This window comes from Hemiscyllium ocellatum, chromosome 5 (assembly GCF_020745735.1).
Source record: "Hemiscyllium ocellatum isolate sHemOce1 chromosome 5, sHemOce1.pat.X.cur, whole genome shotgun sequence".
In the NCBI taxonomy this organism is placed as follows: domain Eukaryota; kingdom Metazoa; phylum Chordata; class Chondrichthyes; order Orectolobiformes; family Hemiscylliidae; genus Hemiscyllium; species Hemiscyllium ocellatum.
Window position 1 is genome coordinate 112479790 of NC_083405.1, and position 20993 is coordinate 112500782.

The 20993-nt window shown below is 38.6% G+C and overlaps 1 protein-coding gene across 1 annotated transcript in view; it reads right to left on the bottom strand.

Annotated features, from left to right (window-relative positions):
- Nucleotides 1-20993, bottom strand: part of wdr37 (WD repeat domain 37) — a 160586-nt gene that overhangs the window by 87283 nt on the left and 52310 nt on the right. The window contains exons 3-5 of the mRNA XM_060825105.1: nt 7521-7617; nt 7324-7419; nt 4011-4075 (exon numbers count right to left, since the gene is read on the bottom strand). Of these exons, the coding sequence (XP_060681088.1) occupies nt 4011-4075; nt 7324-7419; nt 7521-7617 (258 nt within the window). The remainder of the gene's footprint in view (nt 1-4010; nt 4076-7323; nt 7420-7520; nt 7618-20993) is intronic.

The window sequence follows — 20993 nt, forward strand, 5'->3', positions numbered from 1 at the left end:
CTCAGGTGCATCTCAATGTCACTACTTTTATAAAATAGAAACAGCAGTGTTGGAGGCAGGAGATAAAATCCTGGGCAATCATAACCACGTTGGTGGTGTCAACTTCACAGCAATGGTTACTATATAACTTAGACCATTGAAACAGGCCATTCAGTCCAACTAGTCTATCTCAGGAACAATGTTTTCAGCAGCATTTGCAGTATTTTCCTCATTCATGTACCAAGTTCCATATTTTAACTACTTTGTGTTCCTTAAAATAATAGATGTTCAGTGTTTTAATTTGTTGGCATTCACGTTGTACATGAATTTTAAACCTTCTTAATCATTCACCAAAACCATTAAAGCTACCCAACTGCAAAAACAAAAAGAAAATAAAAAGACGTAAAACGTTGAACATCCTGACCATAACAGAGGCTCTCGGAGGAAATTACCATCTTTGCTCACCACTCAGCCATTTAAGGAACAGGAAGCAGCTCCAATCTATAAAAGGTATTGCTGCAGCAGGATCTAAGCTTTTGAACTCAGAAGTCCAAGGAGCTAGGAGGTGCAACCAACTATTGGCTCTGGAGTTCAGGGAGCTATGGGGGCTTCAAAGAAGCCAAGCCCTTTTAGAAATTCATTTATGTGATGTGGGTGGCATTGGCTGGCCAGCATTTATTGCCCATCTCTAGTTACCTTTGACAAGGTGCTGGTGAGTTGCCTTCTTAAACAGTCGCAGTCCATTTGCTATTGGTTTACAGAAAGGAATTCCAGGATTTGACCTGGCAACACTGAAGGAACAGCAAAATATTTCCAAGTCAGGACAGTGACTGGCTTGGAGGGGACCTTGCAAGTGACAGGGTTTAAAACTGCAGGCCACTTCATGCAATATCTGTTATTGGGGAAAAGTAAAAATCTATTATTCGAGACTTTATAGCAGGACGTTTAAAACAAATTAGAATCAAAATGACTTGCTAAAGGGAACCATTTTAGTTTTAGTTAACAAAAAACTTGAGAAAATATCAAGTAATGTGGAAAAGGGCAATCTGCAGTTGCACAATACTTGAATTTCCAAAAGCATTTGACGAGAGTGCCACATCACATCAAAGTTCAAGCTTATTGTATAGAGAGAACATATTAGCATGGACATTAGATTAGATTTTTTTAGATTAGATTAGATCACAGTGTGGAAACAAGCCCTTCGGCCCAACAAGTCCACACCGACGCGTAACCCACCCATACCCATACATTTACCCCTTACCTAACACTATGGGCAATTTAGAATGGCCAATTCACCTGACCTGCACATCTTTGGATTGTGGGAAGAAACCGGAGCACCCGGAGGAAACCCACGCAGATAGGGGAGAACGTGCAAACTCCACACAGTCAGTCACCTGAGGCGGGAATTGAACCCTGATCTCTGGCGCTGTGAGGCAGCAGTGCTAACCACTGTGCCACCGTACCACCCAGCACTGGTTGGCTAAGAATAGGCATAACTTGGCATGATGTAATAACTGCCTCAAGATCAGTGCTGGAACCTTAACCATTGCCAATCTACAGCAATGGCTTGAATGCAGGGACTAAATGCATGGTTGCTAAATTTGCTAAAGTAACTATAATTAGTGAGAAAATAAGTTGCAAAAAGGTCATGGCGACACTACAAAGGGAATTAAATAAATTATATAACAAAAAATATGGCACATGAAGCATAACGTCAAAAACTGAAGTGTAAATGGTCCATCTCCTTAAACTCAGTGCTGTCCTCTGTGAAAGTAGATAACAATTATCTGTTAACTATTGGTACAATCCAAAAATAAAAGAAGGGTGAAGGTCATAGAGGATAAGTAAGATGACCATCTTACCTTGATCTGCAACAAACTAAAAAGGACCATTTTAAACCTCTACATTGAATGTATGATATACAGAGGCAATGCATATTGCTTGATCCTTGTCTGCTCTCAGCTGACAAAAGTATTGTGCTTATGATCCAGCATGCAGCCTTTTCAGAGGTGTTACAGGCAGCACTATCACTTCAAAGTTTAATTAAAGTCTACTTGCTCTGCTCCTTCCACCAACATGTTAACTTGCCTTTTTGTTATTCATAAGTCCAACTGACTGACTCATAAAACACATTACCATAACTCCTTTAAAGCACTTCGGCAAAGCAGTGAAAAGGACAGTAAACTACCTAGGAAGTCATATGGAAGCTAGTAAACTGGGCAGGGAGGCAAAATGAAATGTAAGGAGATAAGTTTTGACATGAAAAGAAAGAGGTTATATGAATTAAATGTGAAACTTGAAAAAGAAAGGCAAGAGAAATTTTTGGATCCTTTAAGCAACGGAGGGAGCAAGTTGACAAAGCTGTTACAAAAGCTAAAAGGATTTCTGACAAGGGAGCATTCTTAAGCCTGTATGAATCATTAGATGTGCCACACAGAATGTTCTATCCAATTTGGGTCCCTGAGATTACGAAGGAAATGAAGCCTGGGGCAGAACGATTCACTATGGTAATATCTAGAAGGAGGGGCCTTAATTACGAGAAAATTGGGGGGAAAAAAAACAAGCTCTTTTTCTAACAAAATGGCAGCTATTGCCATTGTTGATAATTTGCCATCATGATTCAAGTGTCCTAAGTCTGTTGCAGTGCATTGTCCTTTTAAAGGCTCTGAAATGCAATACCCCATTTACATAAGTCACCAACTGCTCTCTTGTCATTTTTATCTGAAATGTGCCACAGTGACTTATGAGCTAATATTTCTACTGAAAGAATAGAAGCAAAGTACAGAAATTTTTCTCCCTCCAGAATCCAGTGGAGCTGTAACTATCACTGGGGATTCATTTAACAAACTGCTGATCCCAAATAACAGAGAATCAAGGCTTATGAATACTGATGCCAAACTTTCATTGGTCAGTTTGCATTTTTTTTTAAACAGCAGTTACAAAAATGCAAAACAAACACTCATATCCATTTGTTCTCTACTGTTAATCACATATCATACATACACAAGGTTACTGACGTTCCAAAAATGTATGACATTCATCCAAAAGCACTTTTGTTATATTTTCCACAACATAGTCCAAAGTACTAAGCATCAAACATATCATCACCATTACCAATTAGATGCAACATGCATATGGATTCACTGAAAAAGAAATTACCCATGAGTCTCCACCCCACAGCTCCCAACTTCCCATGTTGAAGTTGCGTACTCCAATTGCTTTACCTGGGAAAGAGTTTGACCGCTATATCATAAGCGGAAGAAAAAACTTAGATTTGTTGCTTGCTGGTAAGACTATAGCATTTCCAGATGAATTTGCAGCACATTCATCAAATAAATGTTCTTAGTTTAAAAACAGCGATAATCAAAAAGATCTGCATTTACAGAAAAACCTAATTTACTTGCATTCACAAAAATCAAAGTGCTTTGCAAACAATTAAGTGCTTTTGAAGAGGCATCTCTGTCATAAAGCAGGAAATGTAGCAGTCAATTTGTACACACAAGTCCTGCAAACAGTCAGGTAACAAACCAGGTTGATTGAATGATAAACATTGCCAGGACATTAGCAATAGCACCAATGATTAGTAAAATTGGATCATCTACATCCAGGGATCTTTTACAGCCACCTTTGAAGATAAACAGGCCCTCTGGTTAACATCTCATCTGACAGAGGGCACCTCTGATTGAGCAAGACTCCATCAGTATGGGCCTTGATTTTTCTCTTCAACTTCTGGAATGGGACTTGAATCCAAACTTTGCAGCTCAATGTGAGCATGTTTCAAGATGAGTCATGGTCATGTTTAAATTTTGTGTTTAAAATCACAAAACATACTGCATTCCAATAATTTGTTTTTGCATACTTTTTAATTCTAGATTTTTGTTCACTGAAATACCAGCAGAATAAAATCAGTCACATAAAATGAGTGCATTTGAATTAAAACTTTTTTCCACAAGTTATGAAGGAATGTTGTATTATACTTACTTAATTTTGGCAGAAACTTTGCATACATTGAATACATTTCAATAACATACCTTGCTAGTAGAGGCCTTGTAGGTTGTTTTCAGTTTTTGAGATAACTGGCTGGTACTGTGGCTAGCTGTACAAATACAATCGGAACTTGTGTCAACCAAAGAACGTTGCATGTAATACATGTAATAAGTCAGTTCTTAACAAGACTTAAAACACCTATCAAATATTGATAGAAAAACAGCAAGGTGGGGGGGGGGGAGAGGAGGTTATGCTGAGAGATAAATGGGATGGGTGGGAAGTAGATGGGAATGCGATACGTAGATGAAGGTAGGGGATGATGGTGATATGTTAGAGTGGAGCAGATAGGTGGGAAGGAAGATGGTCAAGTTGGACAGTTCAAGAGGGGGGTGCCAAGTTGTAGTGCTGCATCTGGGATAAGGTGGGGAGAGGGTAGATGAGGAAACTAGTGAATTCGGCAGTGATCCTGTGCAGTTGGAGGAGCTCAAGGCAGAAGATGAGGTGTTCTTTCTCCAGGCATTGGGTGCCTAGAATTTGGCGGTGGCGAAGGCCCAGGACTAACATGTCCATGGCAAAGCAAGGTGGGAAGTTGAAGTGTTTGACCACAGGTCAGCGAGGTTTAGTGTATGTGCCCCAGAAATGTTCTCTGAAATGTTCTTCAAGTTGGCGTCCTGTCTCCCCGATGTACAGGAGACCACATCGAGAGCAACAGACACAGTAGATGATGTGCATGGACATTCAGGAAAATCGCTGTCAGATGATGACCATCCTTAATTGCACTTGAACTGAATGGATTGCTAGGCTATATCAGGCAGCAGTTTAGAGTTCATCACATGGGTTTTCGTCTGGAGTGCCACATAAATCATTTCCTTCTCTAAAGGAAGACTGTTTTATTGATTCATGGGATTATAGGCATTGCTAGGAAGATCAGCATTTATTGCCCATCTTCTAATCATCCTCAAGAAAGTAATCGAGAGCTGTCTTCCTGGCTCACAGTGCCGTTTGCGAGTTCTAGGATTTTCAACACAACAACATTGAAGAAACAGTGATATAATTCCAAGTCAAAATGGTGTGTGGCTTGGAATGGAACATACAGGTGGCAGCATTCTTATGCATCTGCTGCACTTCTTCGAGCTGGGGGCAGTTGCAGGTTTAAGGTGCTTTTAAGGAGCCGTGGTGTGATACTGCAGTGCAACTAGTAAACAGCACATACTGCTGCCACCTTACATCGGTGACGAAGGAAGGAAATGCCAATCAAGCAGGCAGTTTTGTCCCGGATTGTGTCAAGCTGCCTGTCTGTTGTTGGAGCAACATTTGTACAGACATCCTGATATGTGCCTTCTAGATGATTGACAGATGAGACGGAAGGCAAGTTACCACATGCTGAATACATAGCCTTCAAACTGCCCTTTCAGCCATAGTATTTATTTTTAGATAGATTACTTAGATTAGATTACTTACAGTGTGGAAACAGGCCCTTCGGCCCAACAAGTCCACACCGACCTGCCGAAGCATAACCACCCATACCCCTACATTTATCCCTTCACCTCTAACCTGCACATCTTTGGACCGTGGGAGGAAACCCACGCAGACACAGGGAGAATGTGCAAACTCCACACAGTCAGTCGCCTGAGGCGGGAAATGAACATGGGTCTCTGGCGCTGTGAGGCAGCAGTGCTAACCACTGTGCCACCGTGCCGCCCAGCAGTTGAATTTTCAGTCAACAGTAACTGTGCCCCCAAGCCATTCACAATGGATAACTAAGAGCAGGCAAATTGTGTTGGCCTCACAAACTTGATGGCATTTTTTGAGAATGTAACCAAAAATATCAACGAGGACAGAGCAGTAGGCGTTATCTACATGGACTTTATTAAAGCCTTTGACAATAATTTCACATGGTAGATAAATTCGTAAACTTAGATCATATGGGAGCCAGGGTGAGCTTGTTAATCTGATACAAAGTTGGTTTGACAGGAGAAGTCAGAGGGTGGTGATGGAGGGTTGTTTTTCAGACTTGAGACCTGTGACATGGGATCCTGTCTGGTGTTCCACCAGGGTCAATGCTGGGTCCACTTTTGTTTGTCATTTATATAAATGATTTGGATGAGAATTTAGGAGGCATGGTTAGTAAGTTAATTGAACCTCTCGGGTGAGATTTGAACCCACATTTCCTGCTCATAAGCCTGAGTTTCTGGATTTCAGTGACATTACCACTGCACCACCATCTCCCCTCTTATTTAAGTGACAGTGAAATGAATTGTGTCATCACTAGAATGATACCAGCCATGAAAGAATATAATTATAGTAAGAAAACAATTTCATCATTCAGATTTTTAAAGGTATTTTAAAGGTAGCTGTAAATACTGTGCTGGATGTCTAAAAGCTTGAAAGGTTTTATGAATAAAGAGGGAAACTAAATCTAGAATTAAAAATATAAAATCACAAGAAATAGGAGCAACAAGGATCTTTTGGCCCATTAACCCTGTTCACCATTCATTAAGATGACAACCAATCTGATAGTGGTCTTAACCACACTTCTCCTATCTGCCCCAAAAGTCAAACTTGAATGTATGTGATGGCCCGTCCTCCAATGCGCTCTTTGGAAGAATATAAGTGCAATGACAGACTGAAAAATGTGAGTAAACTATGAGGTAAACTTTAGTTATTTGGAAAAAAAATCAATACTACATTTTCAGATTTAAATTCCAATGTAAAAGTCTGTATTTTCAAACACTGACTTTTAGAATTCTCTTAATTCTGTTTTGATACATGAATGGCAAACAAATGTGAGAGAAATCACTCATAGGTAAGTACAACTTAGTGCGTAAAACTGCGCAAGCAAATAGCAAACTATCATAATTTCAGCAATAGAAATTGCCACTTTTATCCATTACACAATGTTGGCATCAGTTGCATGCTGAGATTCTTTAGTTTGTTGCTTTAATCTTCAATACTTCTAGTTTAACGATTGATTCAAGTGGAACAGCTACATAGGTTACCCTTAAAAGAAAGAACATTCTCTCGCTTTGCACTTATATTTGTCCAAGGAGAATGGCGGTGAATGTGTTAACGCATAAAATACCTTTTAAAAACTGAAAATTAAAAATTATTTTCTTATCATAGTAATATTCTCCCACAGCCCTGGCATCATTCCAGCGATTATACACAGGTCTTTTTGCATATTTTCCAATATGCAATCCCGAATGGGCTATTCAGAACATTCAAAACTAACTGTAGCACAACATGCTGTGGCCTACACAATTAACGCAAATATCGTAAATTTTAAGTTCTACCATTTTATACATTTAAATTCACAATACTTTTAATAAACATAATTAAAGGCTTCATTTTCTTCACCTTTTGCCTTTAGCTGTCCTTTGCTTAAATCTCCCCCATCCACTGTTTGACCTTCAGCTGTCAAACGATCATTCAAAGTTTCAATTTCTCTTCGCACTGTAAGATAACGAGGCACATTGTGAATCCTCACTTTCCACGCAAAAATGATAAAATTGCTTTGACTGTTTTTCAAGTAACTGTACGCAGATGATACTCACATTCCAAATTTTCAATGTACAAATTTTCAAACTCTCGTTCAATCTGTCCAAACAGTTCCAGCAAAGGTTGTCGAATTGATGATGGTAGTTTGGAATCCTGTAGAAAAAACATTAAGAGTCACTTGATAGTTATTAACTAAAGGAGTATTTTAGAATATTATTCCTATTGTAGATCAATGACTTCAGAAACTGGAGGATTGCTACTTATTCAGAATTCCAATATTCTTTTGTTCTGTATGCATATCTAATGAAAAGATTGTTTCTTCTCCATAACTGAGCTAAGGTCGACGGTGAAAAGGTGTCGCTGTATTTGAATGCATCAATTCTTAGAGACAATAAAACTTAAATTCTCAAAAAACCACTCACAATGAAAAGATGAATTATTGAGGTGTAAAACCAACTAAGTATTTGGATCATTATGAAATATTCAGCAAATAGATTCAAATGCAAAAAAACACAGTTAATTTTGGCAGGGGGTGCATCAGAAATCCATCAACAGTGTATTACAACAAAAGGATGTGATAATAGACCATGATCAATTGTAGAGCTGCTTTTATGTTGATTAATCTTTTATACAAAAGCACTGCAATAAGGAAGCGATCATTAGCATATATGTGGCATAGATAAAGCCACATCTATTTTCTTCAATTATCAGTTAAATCAATAAAAATAATCACACATTTAAAGCAATTGTCAAAAGTAGTTACAAGTTGTGACATTCAGTACTCATGTGTATTATGCCAAGTCTAAAAGGTCACTGCTCCCTCATGTCTCTTCCATGTCTCTAGGCTGTATTCAAAACTATTTTATTGACTATGTCTTATAATTTAAATTAAAACCATATCAAAAAGTACTTGACATAAAAATGCATTGAAAATTAATTTTATGAGTTTGTTTTGATAAGTGAAAAGCTCAGTTTAGTATGAATTGTCACCAAAACCCAGAACTCAACCAAAGCAAAAAGTCATTCTGTTTGAATTCAATAAATGCTCACTGTTAGATGCCCTCTCCCAATAACAGAGTGGAAACAGAACATAGTTTGAAAACACACCTGAAATATAAGCTTGTTTACCATTGAGCAAACATAAAAACTAAAATATAGCAACCAGGCTAACTGTATTAATTATAAGCAGACAGTAGGCACTAACTAGGCATTTCCTTGCATCATAAGCAAGCACAAACTGTACTTGAGTCAGGAGTTGTACATTTATAAAGCATTATTCTATGAAGAAATGTACATCAAATGTGCAAAGATTGATTCCAGTTTTATCTTTCACCAACTGGCTTTCTGAAAAGAGATCATTCCAGAGAAAAGAACCACCAGTGGAAATTTAACGACCCTTACTATCCAAAACATTGCAATCTAACCTGAAAAGCTTGAAATGAATTATTGCTGCTTATCCAAGGAATGTTTGTTGCAAAAGGAAGAAAGGATGCAATTAGGATCAGTGATTTACTTAAAACAGGATGGAGGAGCTAATGCTTTTCGAGCGTACTGGAAAATACAATCAGAACATTTCAAACCAACCTTTGATTGACACCTGATTCAGAAACATGCCCACCCAATGTCCACATATGGGAGAATGTTTTGTTAGAAAGTATGACCAACTGGATGAGAGCACTAAAATCTTGAAGTTAATCTCAATAAAAGTCCAAAGTTTACTTAATGCTAATGACCCATAATCAGCCTATGTTTCCAGCCACTTAGTCTCCATGTTCTGCAAATCCTCCCTCATTTGTTATGATCCAAGCAAATGGCAACACTGTACAGGTCAGATCCCAGGGTACAAACTGGCTCATTAGACCATACGTTTTACTTCTCTTTTTGTTACTGTGGAGTCAGTCACTGAACCTATTCACAAGAGGCTGCCAATGTACTTCTACCAAAAGAAAATTTATTAGACAAAAGAAAAATAATTACACAAGAGAAGCATAGAAGCAATCTCACTGCAACCGTTAGAAAGAATGATTTGCCTTTTTAGCCCAGTAATATCCTTAAAAGAGCTCAAATCTCAATGATGAGCTTCTTACTCAAATGGCATGGCTGTAATCAGTGACCATTGTGCAGATTATTGCACATTCACTAAATATTATTTTCTTCAGTTAATGTCTCGCCCTGAGACCCTTATGACCAATCATTAACTCAATTCACTCATTAATGAACATACACAACAGATACTCTGCCATTATGGGCCTTGTCCCCCTTCACAAACCTGCTTTTTGCCTGTGTTTTCTCTCCCTTTGTAAGATTCATGTCAGCAAGCACCCTAACAATTCTCTCTCCAGGTGGTTTCCAGGTCATTTAACTGAAAGTACATGATATCTTGAAAATTGCGTTTTGAACTCAATGCTCAAATAACTTGGATCTCGTAAAAAGTCAGATTTTCACAGAACTCGAAAAGTAAAATCCACTTTTCTGCCACTTCTGAATCATTATTCTCAAATAATTATAAATAAACAACTTTTGTAACATATCTTCCTACTATTTTTAAACCCCACTCATTGACCAAACCTTTGGTTACCACTTCTAAATAATCCTTCTTTAGGCATTGTTCAATGAAAAAGAACAACATAAGTGCAAGTTGTTGGTGATTCCTCGTTCAGCAGTATTTTATCTGTGTTCTCAAACTACTCCGTCACCCCAATCACTGGCTGTAAATTCAACAGAACTAATTACTTAACTCTGAAACTCAACATCTGCAATGCAAATAATACTTTTTCCGTTAAACACATAGTAACTGCAGAGGTGTTTCAATCACACATGATGCACGTGTCGTCCCGCTCCCCCCGAATTGAAGCAAAACACTCAGAGACATGATTTTACCTCCTTCATCTTTGTTCCAGGCCGTGGAGAGAGAGAGAAAAAGAACAATTGCCCATCTGCACAGAGACATGAGTTCACCGTCTTCTCTGGAAGAGCGGTTTCTTAATGAATTATATAGACATTTTACAGGGAGGAGCATCCAGATAAGGCAACATACATATTGATTGGGTGGCTGTTACAATCAGCAAGCATCAACAGTAAAGATTATGCCATCTGCTGTTACACAATGAATGTTCTTAACCTTAAATGGCTTCACATAATGAATACCTTTCACCTTATTAACTGACCTTCCATACGGAATGCTTCCAATATTGTTAACAGCTCTACATAATGACTGCTTTTCCATCTTGTTAACGCATTACCCTTGCCTCCAGCACCTCATTGTTAACTACAAGTTCTTATCTGCTCTCAGTCATGCTCAGCTGAACCATTTGTTTCACAAAACTCAAAACTTAACTCTTTCCCTACCTGCTCATACCCGATACACACTCTCACTCCCTCCTTTTATCATGTCATGCTAACCACCGGAATGGCACTAACAGCTTTCATAAGACTCTGACTGCCAGTAATTAAGCAACTTATTCATACACAGCATGCAATGATTATAACAAAAATTACTAGTCCATTACAGGAAATGGAATTTGAAGAATCCTCTGATGTGGGAAAAAAAATCACCAGAAAGTTCTTAAATCCACAGTCCTTAGTGACCATCCATTCCCTCCAAGTCGAGTGGAAATGAGCCAATTAGCCAAAATCTCCTTCAATAAAGTGCAACCTGAAAACAAAATTCAGTCTGTCCTTGCACACCACTCCACAGAGGAATCTGAATTCTTGGAAAAGGGCAGTTAAACACTTCACAAAACCGACAAGACTTCCACCCTTTCAAAGATGCTTCACATGGAGGATACCAGCGCATCTGAGTATGCAGTGCAGCAGCTGGCTAGGTGAATGCAACATTCTTGGCTGCTTCTGCTTCCGCTCTGCTGTTTAAACGTAACAAAGCCAACTGGCTGTTTTGATGCTAGTTTGGTCAGTGACCCATCATATCCCTTAAACCATCGAAAGATAAGGTTAAGCTTACATGGTTTAATGTCCGTAGGAAGGCCACTGACAAAAAGTGTACCGACCTCCTCTTCACTGTTATTAGCTTTATTTTTTGTGCTCATGACTGGGAAGCTGATTGAATCCATTGGATCAGGTTGTGGAGGGATGGGCGGTGATCCGAAGGCATGCTTTACCTGTGAATGGTGAAACTCTACAGACTATGTTAGCTGCTGAAAGTATCTTTGCATTTCCTCTCTCATTCGTTCCTTGCCAAGGTGGTTATCAATATGGAGACAGTCGCACAATTAACTACACTAAATTGTGTCTGCCTATCTCAACATTCTTTGAATTCTTGAAGTCTGTTACTCTGTTCTGACATTATAACATTATCAAGTTTTATACAATCCATAAACTTCTAAATTGTACTGCCTGAACAATTCAGTCAATTATAAACAACAATCAGTGGTCCGAAAATCAAACCCTCAGGTGACCCCATTCAGGTTATTCAAAATAATTTTCCTTTAACAAATTGATACTTGGCTAATGTGAAAACTGTCAGGAAAAATATTTCAAAAGTCTGAAACAGCAAGAAAACAACAAAAATGTTTCCTGTGCTTTATCAACTGAAGAGGCAGTTTCAATTCAGATTTAAACCTTAAATATTCATGGGAAACAAATGCTGAATATTTTAAAATATGTTCTTCAAATGAAACTTCCCAAATAAAAGTCATTATGCAGTGACAACTTTGGTAGTGCTCAAATACTTTGAATTTGCAATACAAAGGGCCCAATGAAGTCTTAACAATAATTAACAGAACTGAAACGGCTCAGCCTGAAGTTCAAATATTCTCTAAAATCTTAACAAAACATCAAAATTAAAATGCACTCTCCTTTTTGTGAACACTCCGCATTAAAAAGACAAAGATATTTTAATACAATACTCTCATCTGGTTAAAGCGTGACCACTGACCGAATTGATTTTTAGGCAGGCATTATAGAATTTCAAACAAATCAGGGGCTCAAGGCACTCAATCAATTTGTTTTAAGGTTACAAGTTTTGATCATTTTAAAAAGGACATAATGTTGTACAATTTCAATGCAAAAACAAAATCTGCCCCATTACATAGCCCACAAAACACACTGAATTGAGATCCTGATTAAGACAAAGCAAAACAGATTTTCAGAACCAGTATTTTAACAAACCAATATTTTTAAAATTTGAACTCCCACAGCATGGCACAATTTACATGAGTTAACAGTCTTGATTAGATTAGATTCCTTACAGTGCAAGAAGCAGGCTCTTTGGCCCAACAAGTCCACACCGACTCTCCGAACAGTAAACCACCGAGACCCATTTCCCTCTGACTAATGCACCTAACACTATGGGTAATTTAGCATGGCCAATTCACCTAACCTGCACATCTTTGGACTGTGGGAGGAAACCGGAGGAAACCCACACAGACACGGGGAGAACGTGCAAACTCCACGCAGTCAGTCGCCTGAGGCGGGAATTGAACCCTGGTCTCTGGCGCTGTGAGGCAGCAGTGCTAACCACTTTCTTAATGAATCATATAGCAATTTTACAGGGAGGAACATCCAGATAAGGCAACATATATATTGAGTGACCATTACAATCAGCGAGCATCAACAGTAAAGATTAAGCCATCTGCTTTACATAATGAATGTTCTTAACCTTAACTGGCTTCACACAATGTAGACTTTTCACCTTGTTAACGGATCTGACATACTGAATACTTCCTATATTGTTAAATGGTTCTACATAATGAATGCTTTTCCATCTTGTTAACTTGTTACCCTTGCCTCCAGCACCTCATTGTAAACTGCAAGTTCTTATCTGATGTGAGTCAAGATTAGAGTGGTGCTGGGAAAGCACAGGTCAGGCAGCATCTGAGGAGCAGGAAAATCAATGTTTTGGGCAAAAGCCCTTCATCAGGAGTCCCGATGAAGGGCTTTTGCCCGTAACACTGATTTTCCTGCCCCTCGGATGGTGCCTGACCTGCTGTGCTTTCCCAGCACCACTCTAATCTTCACTCCAATTTCCAGCATCTGCAGTACCCACTTTTGGTGTATCTGATCTGAGTTATGCTCAGCTGAACCTCGTTTCACAAAATCTCAAAACTTAACTATTTCTCTGCCTGCTCATATCCGATTGATATTCTTACACGTAGCAACTTAGAAGACTTGCAGCCACTGCACATGGTTCAATCTGTGGTGAGTTAAAAGCAGAAATGATTGTAATGTGCACTGCAATTTCATACCTCTAACACAGCTTTTCTGACAGAGTAAAGGATTCTACAAAGCTGACTGATCAGTGTTACAGGAGTTCCGTTGCGATTACTAGCAGATATGTAGTTTGCATTTACTGTTCAAGTCACTGAAAATGTCTATTGTTCAAGAGTTGGTCACAAATATTTAAACAATTGTTTAAGATTTTATGACTTTTTCAAAATTTTGATGTACAATTTATGAAACTTAGTTTTATTTGTTTAAAAAAACAAATTATCTGAGTTACCATAAACAATACCTTTGGAGGTAGATGAATAGCTTGGGTAGACAAATGGGACAGGATTCTTCCACAAAGGGACACAAGCTGGTAATGGTTATGATCCTTCAAAAATGGAGGCTGTTAGCAAAAGGTGGAGTGAAAGTTGATTTACTGAATCATATTTACAGCACAGAAGGTGGCCATTGTGTCTGTATAATCAACAAAGCTCTGACTGTGCTAATTCCATTTTCCTTGCTTTTAGCCAACAGATCTGGAGGTTGTGGCAACATAAGCAAATACATAAATACTACTTCAATGTTACGAGATTTTGGATAGAATTCCACTTTCTCATCACCCTCTTTTGTGACAATTCTCAGGAACCATTTCTATTGTGGAAATATGATGTGGAGATGCCAATGTTGGACTGGGGTGGACAATATCTGAAGTTATATGACACCAGGTTACTGTCCAACAGGTTTATTTGAAATCATAAGCTTTCGGAGCACTGCTTCTTTGTCAGGCTAAGTAGAGGAAGGCACACAGGCACAAAATTTAAATGCAGGGAGATAATGGGAAGTGCCATTAGCTTGCCATTATCCCTCTGAATACAACTGTGCCTGTGCGCTTTCCTCTGTTTCATCTAATGAAGAGGCAGCACTCCAAATGCTTGTGATTTCAAATAAACCTGATGGACATTTCTGATGAAGGGCTTTTGCCCGAGGCATAGACTCTTCTGCTCCTCGGATGCTGCCTGACCTGCTGTGCTTTTCCATTACCACAGTCTCGACTTTAAATCTCCAGCGTCTGCAGTTCTCACTTTCGTCTGTTGGACAGTAGCCTAGTGTCCATGTGATTTCTGACCATTGTGGAAAAAATTATCAAAGGATCACCAACAAATTCACAAAAAGAAATAGAAAGAAAGTAGACTAGCTAGGAATATTAAGTCAGATTGCAAGAGACTTTACAAGTATGCAAAAAGGATAAGTAAACGTTGTCCCATAAAAGAAGAGAGAAAATCTCTTGTATGGAATGAGGCACAAAGACCCAGCAGAAGGCATAAATTATAGATCAGAAAGACAGAATAACTTAGTGAGGAGAGCAGTGATATTGATAGATCTAAAGCAAAGAGGACAATGAGAACTGTTATGATGTCAGCTAACATGGGTGCCTGGGACATAAAATGGCCAGACGTTTCAGAGGAATAGGCTCTAGTGACTTACATGAAAGAAAATTTAGAAAAAAAAGATTTCAGAGGCAGAGCAAGGTGGAACCTTCAAGTAATGTAAACCTGATGGGCTAGAGTGAAGTACAGAAACAGTACATATATCTGAACGCATAGTATCAGTTTTCATAATAATAAAATCCATGAGCTTGTGGCACATATTGTTAGAGAATAGAACGGTTAACAGAACGGTTCGTGTTGTTTCAGGCAATTGTTAGTGATAGATTTCCTTCCAGGATGACCTAGAAAAATGGTCAATTTTAGGGATACACTGCACTCTTAACAATTTTTATAGATGCACCATTGAAAACATTTTATCCAGATGCGTCACCGCTTGGTATGGTAACTGCTCTGTCCAGGACCTTAAGAAACTACAGAGAATTGTGAACACAGCCCAGCCCAGCCCATCTCACAAGCCAACCTTCTATCTACTGACTCCGTGTACATTTCCTGCTGCCTTGGAAATGCAGCTAACTTAATCAAGGACCCCTCCCACCCCAGTTATAATCTGTTCCACCCTGTTCTATTGGACAGAATATATAAGCTTCAACACACATACCATCAGATTCAAGAACCGCTGTTAATAGACTTCTTATTGCACCTCCAAATTTTAAATTTAATGCTGACCTTGCTCTTTGTGCATCTTCTCTGTAGCCATATCATTGCATTCCTCCCTCTATTCTATGACCCTTATGCACATGGTATGGTATGATCTGCCTGTACTGCACACAAAATAGAAGTTTTCACTGTACTTAGGTAGATGTGGCAATAATAAATCAAATCAAATCACTGCCTGATCATGCTTTAAGAGGTCTAGTTGTGTGTGAGTGATGAATGGTTAAAATATTGGTTCACAAGCATTAATATTATGAAATTTTAATACCATTACAAAAGGTGGCAAAATTGAAAAAGATTACAGCTTTCAAAATAGATGGAACTTTTCCACAATCTGAAAAGAGTTTAGAATGAATATTTTAATTCCTTCTTGTCTGCTGATCTGCTCCATGTGAGATATATAGTATATTTTCAATCAAGACTGATAAATTAACTACTTCTGAACAGTTGCAGCATTCCAGTTAGATCAGCAGAGTGGCATGATCCAGCTTAAGAAATGAACTTCTTAGGGATCTGCAATCAATGGCCAATATTTTCTATTCAATGCAATTTGAAAGGGCAGCCATTGGAGGTGAGGAAGGAAAAGAGTGATAGGAGAATAGAATGTAAATGGAGGATTGGAATGCAGGAAGCCAAATTTTTGAAGTAAAATTAGCTTTTTAATAAAAGCGGTTCAACTTTAACTTCTGTGGTAATGCTGCAGTAAAAGGAGGATTTGGGTGTGTACAGCAAAAACAATGATCCAGCCAGATTTAGCAGTGGACTTTCAAACATCTGACTTAAAAATTGAAGGATGTAAAGGAGTGTTGTATAAGGAGCAGAATTATATATAATATCTAATGACCTGCTGAACCAATCTGAAAAGCAATACTCAAAAGTAACAAGCAGTTACTTTGGATATATGAAACCTGTATTTGTGTACAGACGTAGAATATCAATCTGACTCTGTACCACCGCAAGCACAGAGAATTAAGCTGGGGAGTTCTAACACAAACACATTTCAATTGGAAAGTATTAGTTGGAGCTACTATAGCTAGGCGTTGTACACAAATAAAACGTTGTAAATATTTATAAATTCACACACAATTACATATTTCCACCATTAGCAGATATATACATCAAGAACTCACCAAATTATGAAAGATTTACTTGTTCAAACTTAACTTTATGAAGATCAACAACAAGCTACTATATCATTTTTATGGTTACTTGTCAAATGCAACAGTCTTCCAGTTAGCTATATAACTTAGCATTTTTCCAGACTTGTTGGTTCACAGAGCTTTATCCATTTGAAAATGCCAAACCAAAATCAAATTTTCATTTAAAACAAATAAGAAACACTAACATGCATGACAATGTTATACTTGCTTCCCTTCAAAAACAGGTTTCTCTCTTACCTCCATTTTATCCCACGTCAAAGCTAAAGGAATTTAACCGGAACAAGACAAATGGATGAGCAGATATAGTCTTTAAAACAACTTAACTAGGAAAACCCTAGGAATTAAATAATTTTGCATTGGTACTCTAGGCTTCAATTTACAGTAAAGAATTTCACCCAGTTACAGCAAGCATCACGAACAACAGATAATGATCAATGGATAAATGCTGAGGTCAAGCCTAACTTAGCTATTTTTCAGTTAGTCACCACCATATGCAAACACATTGAAAACAGCAATTAGCAAACACCACGCTCCTTTCTTTCTGAGCTGCTGATTCATATAGTTGAAGGGAAAAATCACCTTAGTAACCAGTACTAATGATAGCATTCAGCAGCATTGAAATAGGAGCACACTACTCATTGACTTTGCACTGATTGGTGTTTTACACCAAATGGTCACAGCAAACAAGAGAATTTAGTTTTTAAAAAATCAACTAAAATTTCCCAATTAAGTCAGTGCTATTCAGGTAGAAATGCAGTGTTTTAAATTACATATGAAGGGTGTTTTAGAAGGTTTTTCTATATAAATTATTGTACCATTATTCACATTTCAATATAAAATCAGCTGTAAATCAAAGTCAAATGTCAGAAAATACAGTCCAAGTACAGTATCTCATGAAAAGAACTTGCCTTTAAAGAGTACATTTAATGAAAAAGTGAAACAACCTCCCAAATCACTTCTCAGAAATATGGCCAGTGAAAATGGACACTCCGACAAAGGAAGGAGATATTAGGGGTAAAGACAGTCTTAACAGAGGAGTGTGATTGGAGGGAACTCAGTTAAAGGCCTGGATTTTTGAAAGTAAGACAGGCAGTGAGGGTGGAAGATGTGAAAGGTGCGCGTTTACAGACACAGAGCTTTTAGAAAGCCAATATATTTTGGTGAGGCTTTATGGAATGGGTTTGCAAGGTCACAAAGAGATTTGGACACAAAGCTGAGAGTTAATTTTGTTACTGTGGTGCAAAGTCGGTCAGAGGACTCCATGTTGGTTAGGATACAAGTTAAGAATTTCATACAAGCTTAAATATAAGGGAGTTGAATGCAGAAACTGAAATTCTTTACTCCGACACCGATACTGGATGAAATTTCCAGTGGAAATTGGGATGCGAAAAGACCAGAGACAGAAGTGAAATTGCATGGTGTTTCTAATAAAGAGCTAATGATATTAGAAACACTACCTGGGATCAAACGGGACAACAAACTTGATAACATTCTACTTTAGCTCAAGACAAAGGTGGGAAAGTGAGATGGAAATGGAGTGAAGGAACAGAGGCTGCAGATGTAGGATGAAAATAATTCCTCTAGTATCTGCAATGCTTAAGTATATGAAATTGTGGCTCAAGCAAAACTGGATGATGGACGAGCCAATTGACAACACAGATGGTGGAAGAGTAAGAGATGATCAAATTAGGAGAGGCACTCTTCATAGATAAAGAACACGATCCTGTCTCTAGATTACATCAACAAGAGGCAGTATTTGGAATAGATGGTAACCAAGGTCAGATCCTTTCTTCTTATTCTTGCATGAAAAGTGGGCATCACTGCCAAAGCCCATCCCTAATCACTATTAATAATGTGGTGATGAACCAGCTTCTTCATCTACTACAGTCCATCTGGTGCAGGTTCATATATATTGCTATTGGAAAGGGAATTCCAGAAACTTTTATCAAGTGACAGCAAAGGAATGCTGTTATGGCTCCAAATCAGAATGATGTGTGGTTTGGAGGGGAACTCATTGGTGCTCTTCCCAAGTAACTATTACTCTTGGCCTTCTAAGTGGCAGACGTAATGGATTTGCAAGTTCCATTGAAGGAGCCCTGGTGATTACCTGCAATACACCTTGCATAAAATACACACTACTACCACTGTGCATTCAGCTTTGGAGACAGCTGGATTGTGTCAAGCTTCTAGAGTGCTGTTGGAGTAGTACTCATCCTTGCAAGTGTAGAGTATTCCACCACACTTGTGGACTTGTGCCCAGTACCATTTGGATGAAGGACTGGCTTTGGAAAAGAGTCAGGAGAGGAGTTACCTGCCTCAGAGTTCCCAGTCTCTGACCTGCCAGAGTATTTACATGGCTGGTAAAGTTAGTATCTGATAATCCCCAGGATGTCATAAGTAGAAGATTCAGAGTTGTATCACCATTGAATCTCAAAGGGAGATGGCTCTTGCTGAAGATCACTGCCTGGCATTTGTGTAATATGACTGTCAGTTTTAGAACAAACTCAGACTAGTGATTACTGGGAAAGAGAAGTCACTGCAAGAAAAGTGACAGACATGACTGGAGCTAGTTGGTTTTGTAAAGCAGGTTGAAAGGCTGCTGAGAAATCAAGAAGGATCCGAGGCTATCATATTCCACATTCACAGAGAATGTCATTAATAACTTTAATTTTGTGAGGTTTCAATATTGTGGAAAGATTGGCAAGATTTGGGAGACAATAATACTATCAAAGACTTAAGTGAAAAAAGGGACTAGAACTCAACCTAAAGACAAATCGCCAAGTACATCAACCACTGGAAGCTAACTATTTCAACCACTGGAGACAGCCATTCTCCATCTCAATACCATTCTTCTACCAACTTCACTAAAAACTGTCAATAGTTTATATGAAATAACTCTTTTGGGAACTCTGCTAAGTGAAATTGGTTTTCGAATTTCTTTGCAATAACAACACCGCAGGAGTATAAAGCTTTTCTTAAGTCATGCTTCTTGTTTATTTCAAAGCCATACAGACTATATTGAGTGAGCAGAGCAAATAACATCAATTCTACTACCTAATCCTGCCAACAGTACTTATAAACGCCAACTGCCAAGAGAATAGGCATACATACAAGTGCAATGCACACACACTGTATTCAGTTTATATGTTTAGTTATCAAGTTATGCTGCCAATTTCTAGCAGTTAGATGTCTTTCAAGTATTATCAAGAGGAAGCTACACATCGATGGACCACCCCAAAGGGTTGGTTGTTGGCATCTAGGAATGAAATGCCCATCATATTGGGAGCACATTTAGGTTATAGCCAATAAAATATGCAACCAACCTTCAAAGGTCGATAGATGATCAAAATAATTTTGTTCCATCATTTTCAGAATGACAGCCCTCCAGAATTATTTCTCAAGGAGAGTGGGTTCACCTCCAATCTGATGTAAATGGTCTTGGGTGCACACCAACTTCCCTTCAGCAGAGATTTCATGAGAAATGAAATATTAACACAGACAATTCTTCTCATGAGCTACAAATACAAAATCCTTGGACTCCATTTCACAACACACGGGCCAGTATGATGAACACACACAGAACTCTTCACTGACTATCATGGAATATGATAGCCTCGGATCCTTCTTGATTTCTCAGCAGCCTTTCAACCTGCTTTACAAAACCAACTAGCTCCAGTCATGTCTGTCACTTCACCTGATGACCTAATAGGTCATAGAGATGCACAGCATGGAAACAGACCCTTTGGTCCAACCTGTCCATGCCAACCAGATATCCCAACCCAATCTAGTCCCACCTGCCAGCACGCGGCCCATATCCTCCAAACCCTTCCTATTCATATACCCATCCAAATGCCCCTTAAATGTTGCAATTGTACCAGCCTTCACCATTGCTCTGGTAGCTCATTCCATACACGTACTACCCTCTGTGTGAAAAGGTTGCCCAGTAGGTCGCTTTCATATCTTTCCCCTCTCACCTAAACCTATGCCCTCTAGTTCTGGACTCCCCGACCCCAGGGAAAAGACTTGGTCTATTTACCCTATCCATGCCCCTCAATTTTGTAAACCTCTAAAACGTCACCTCTCAGCCTCCGATGCTCCAGGG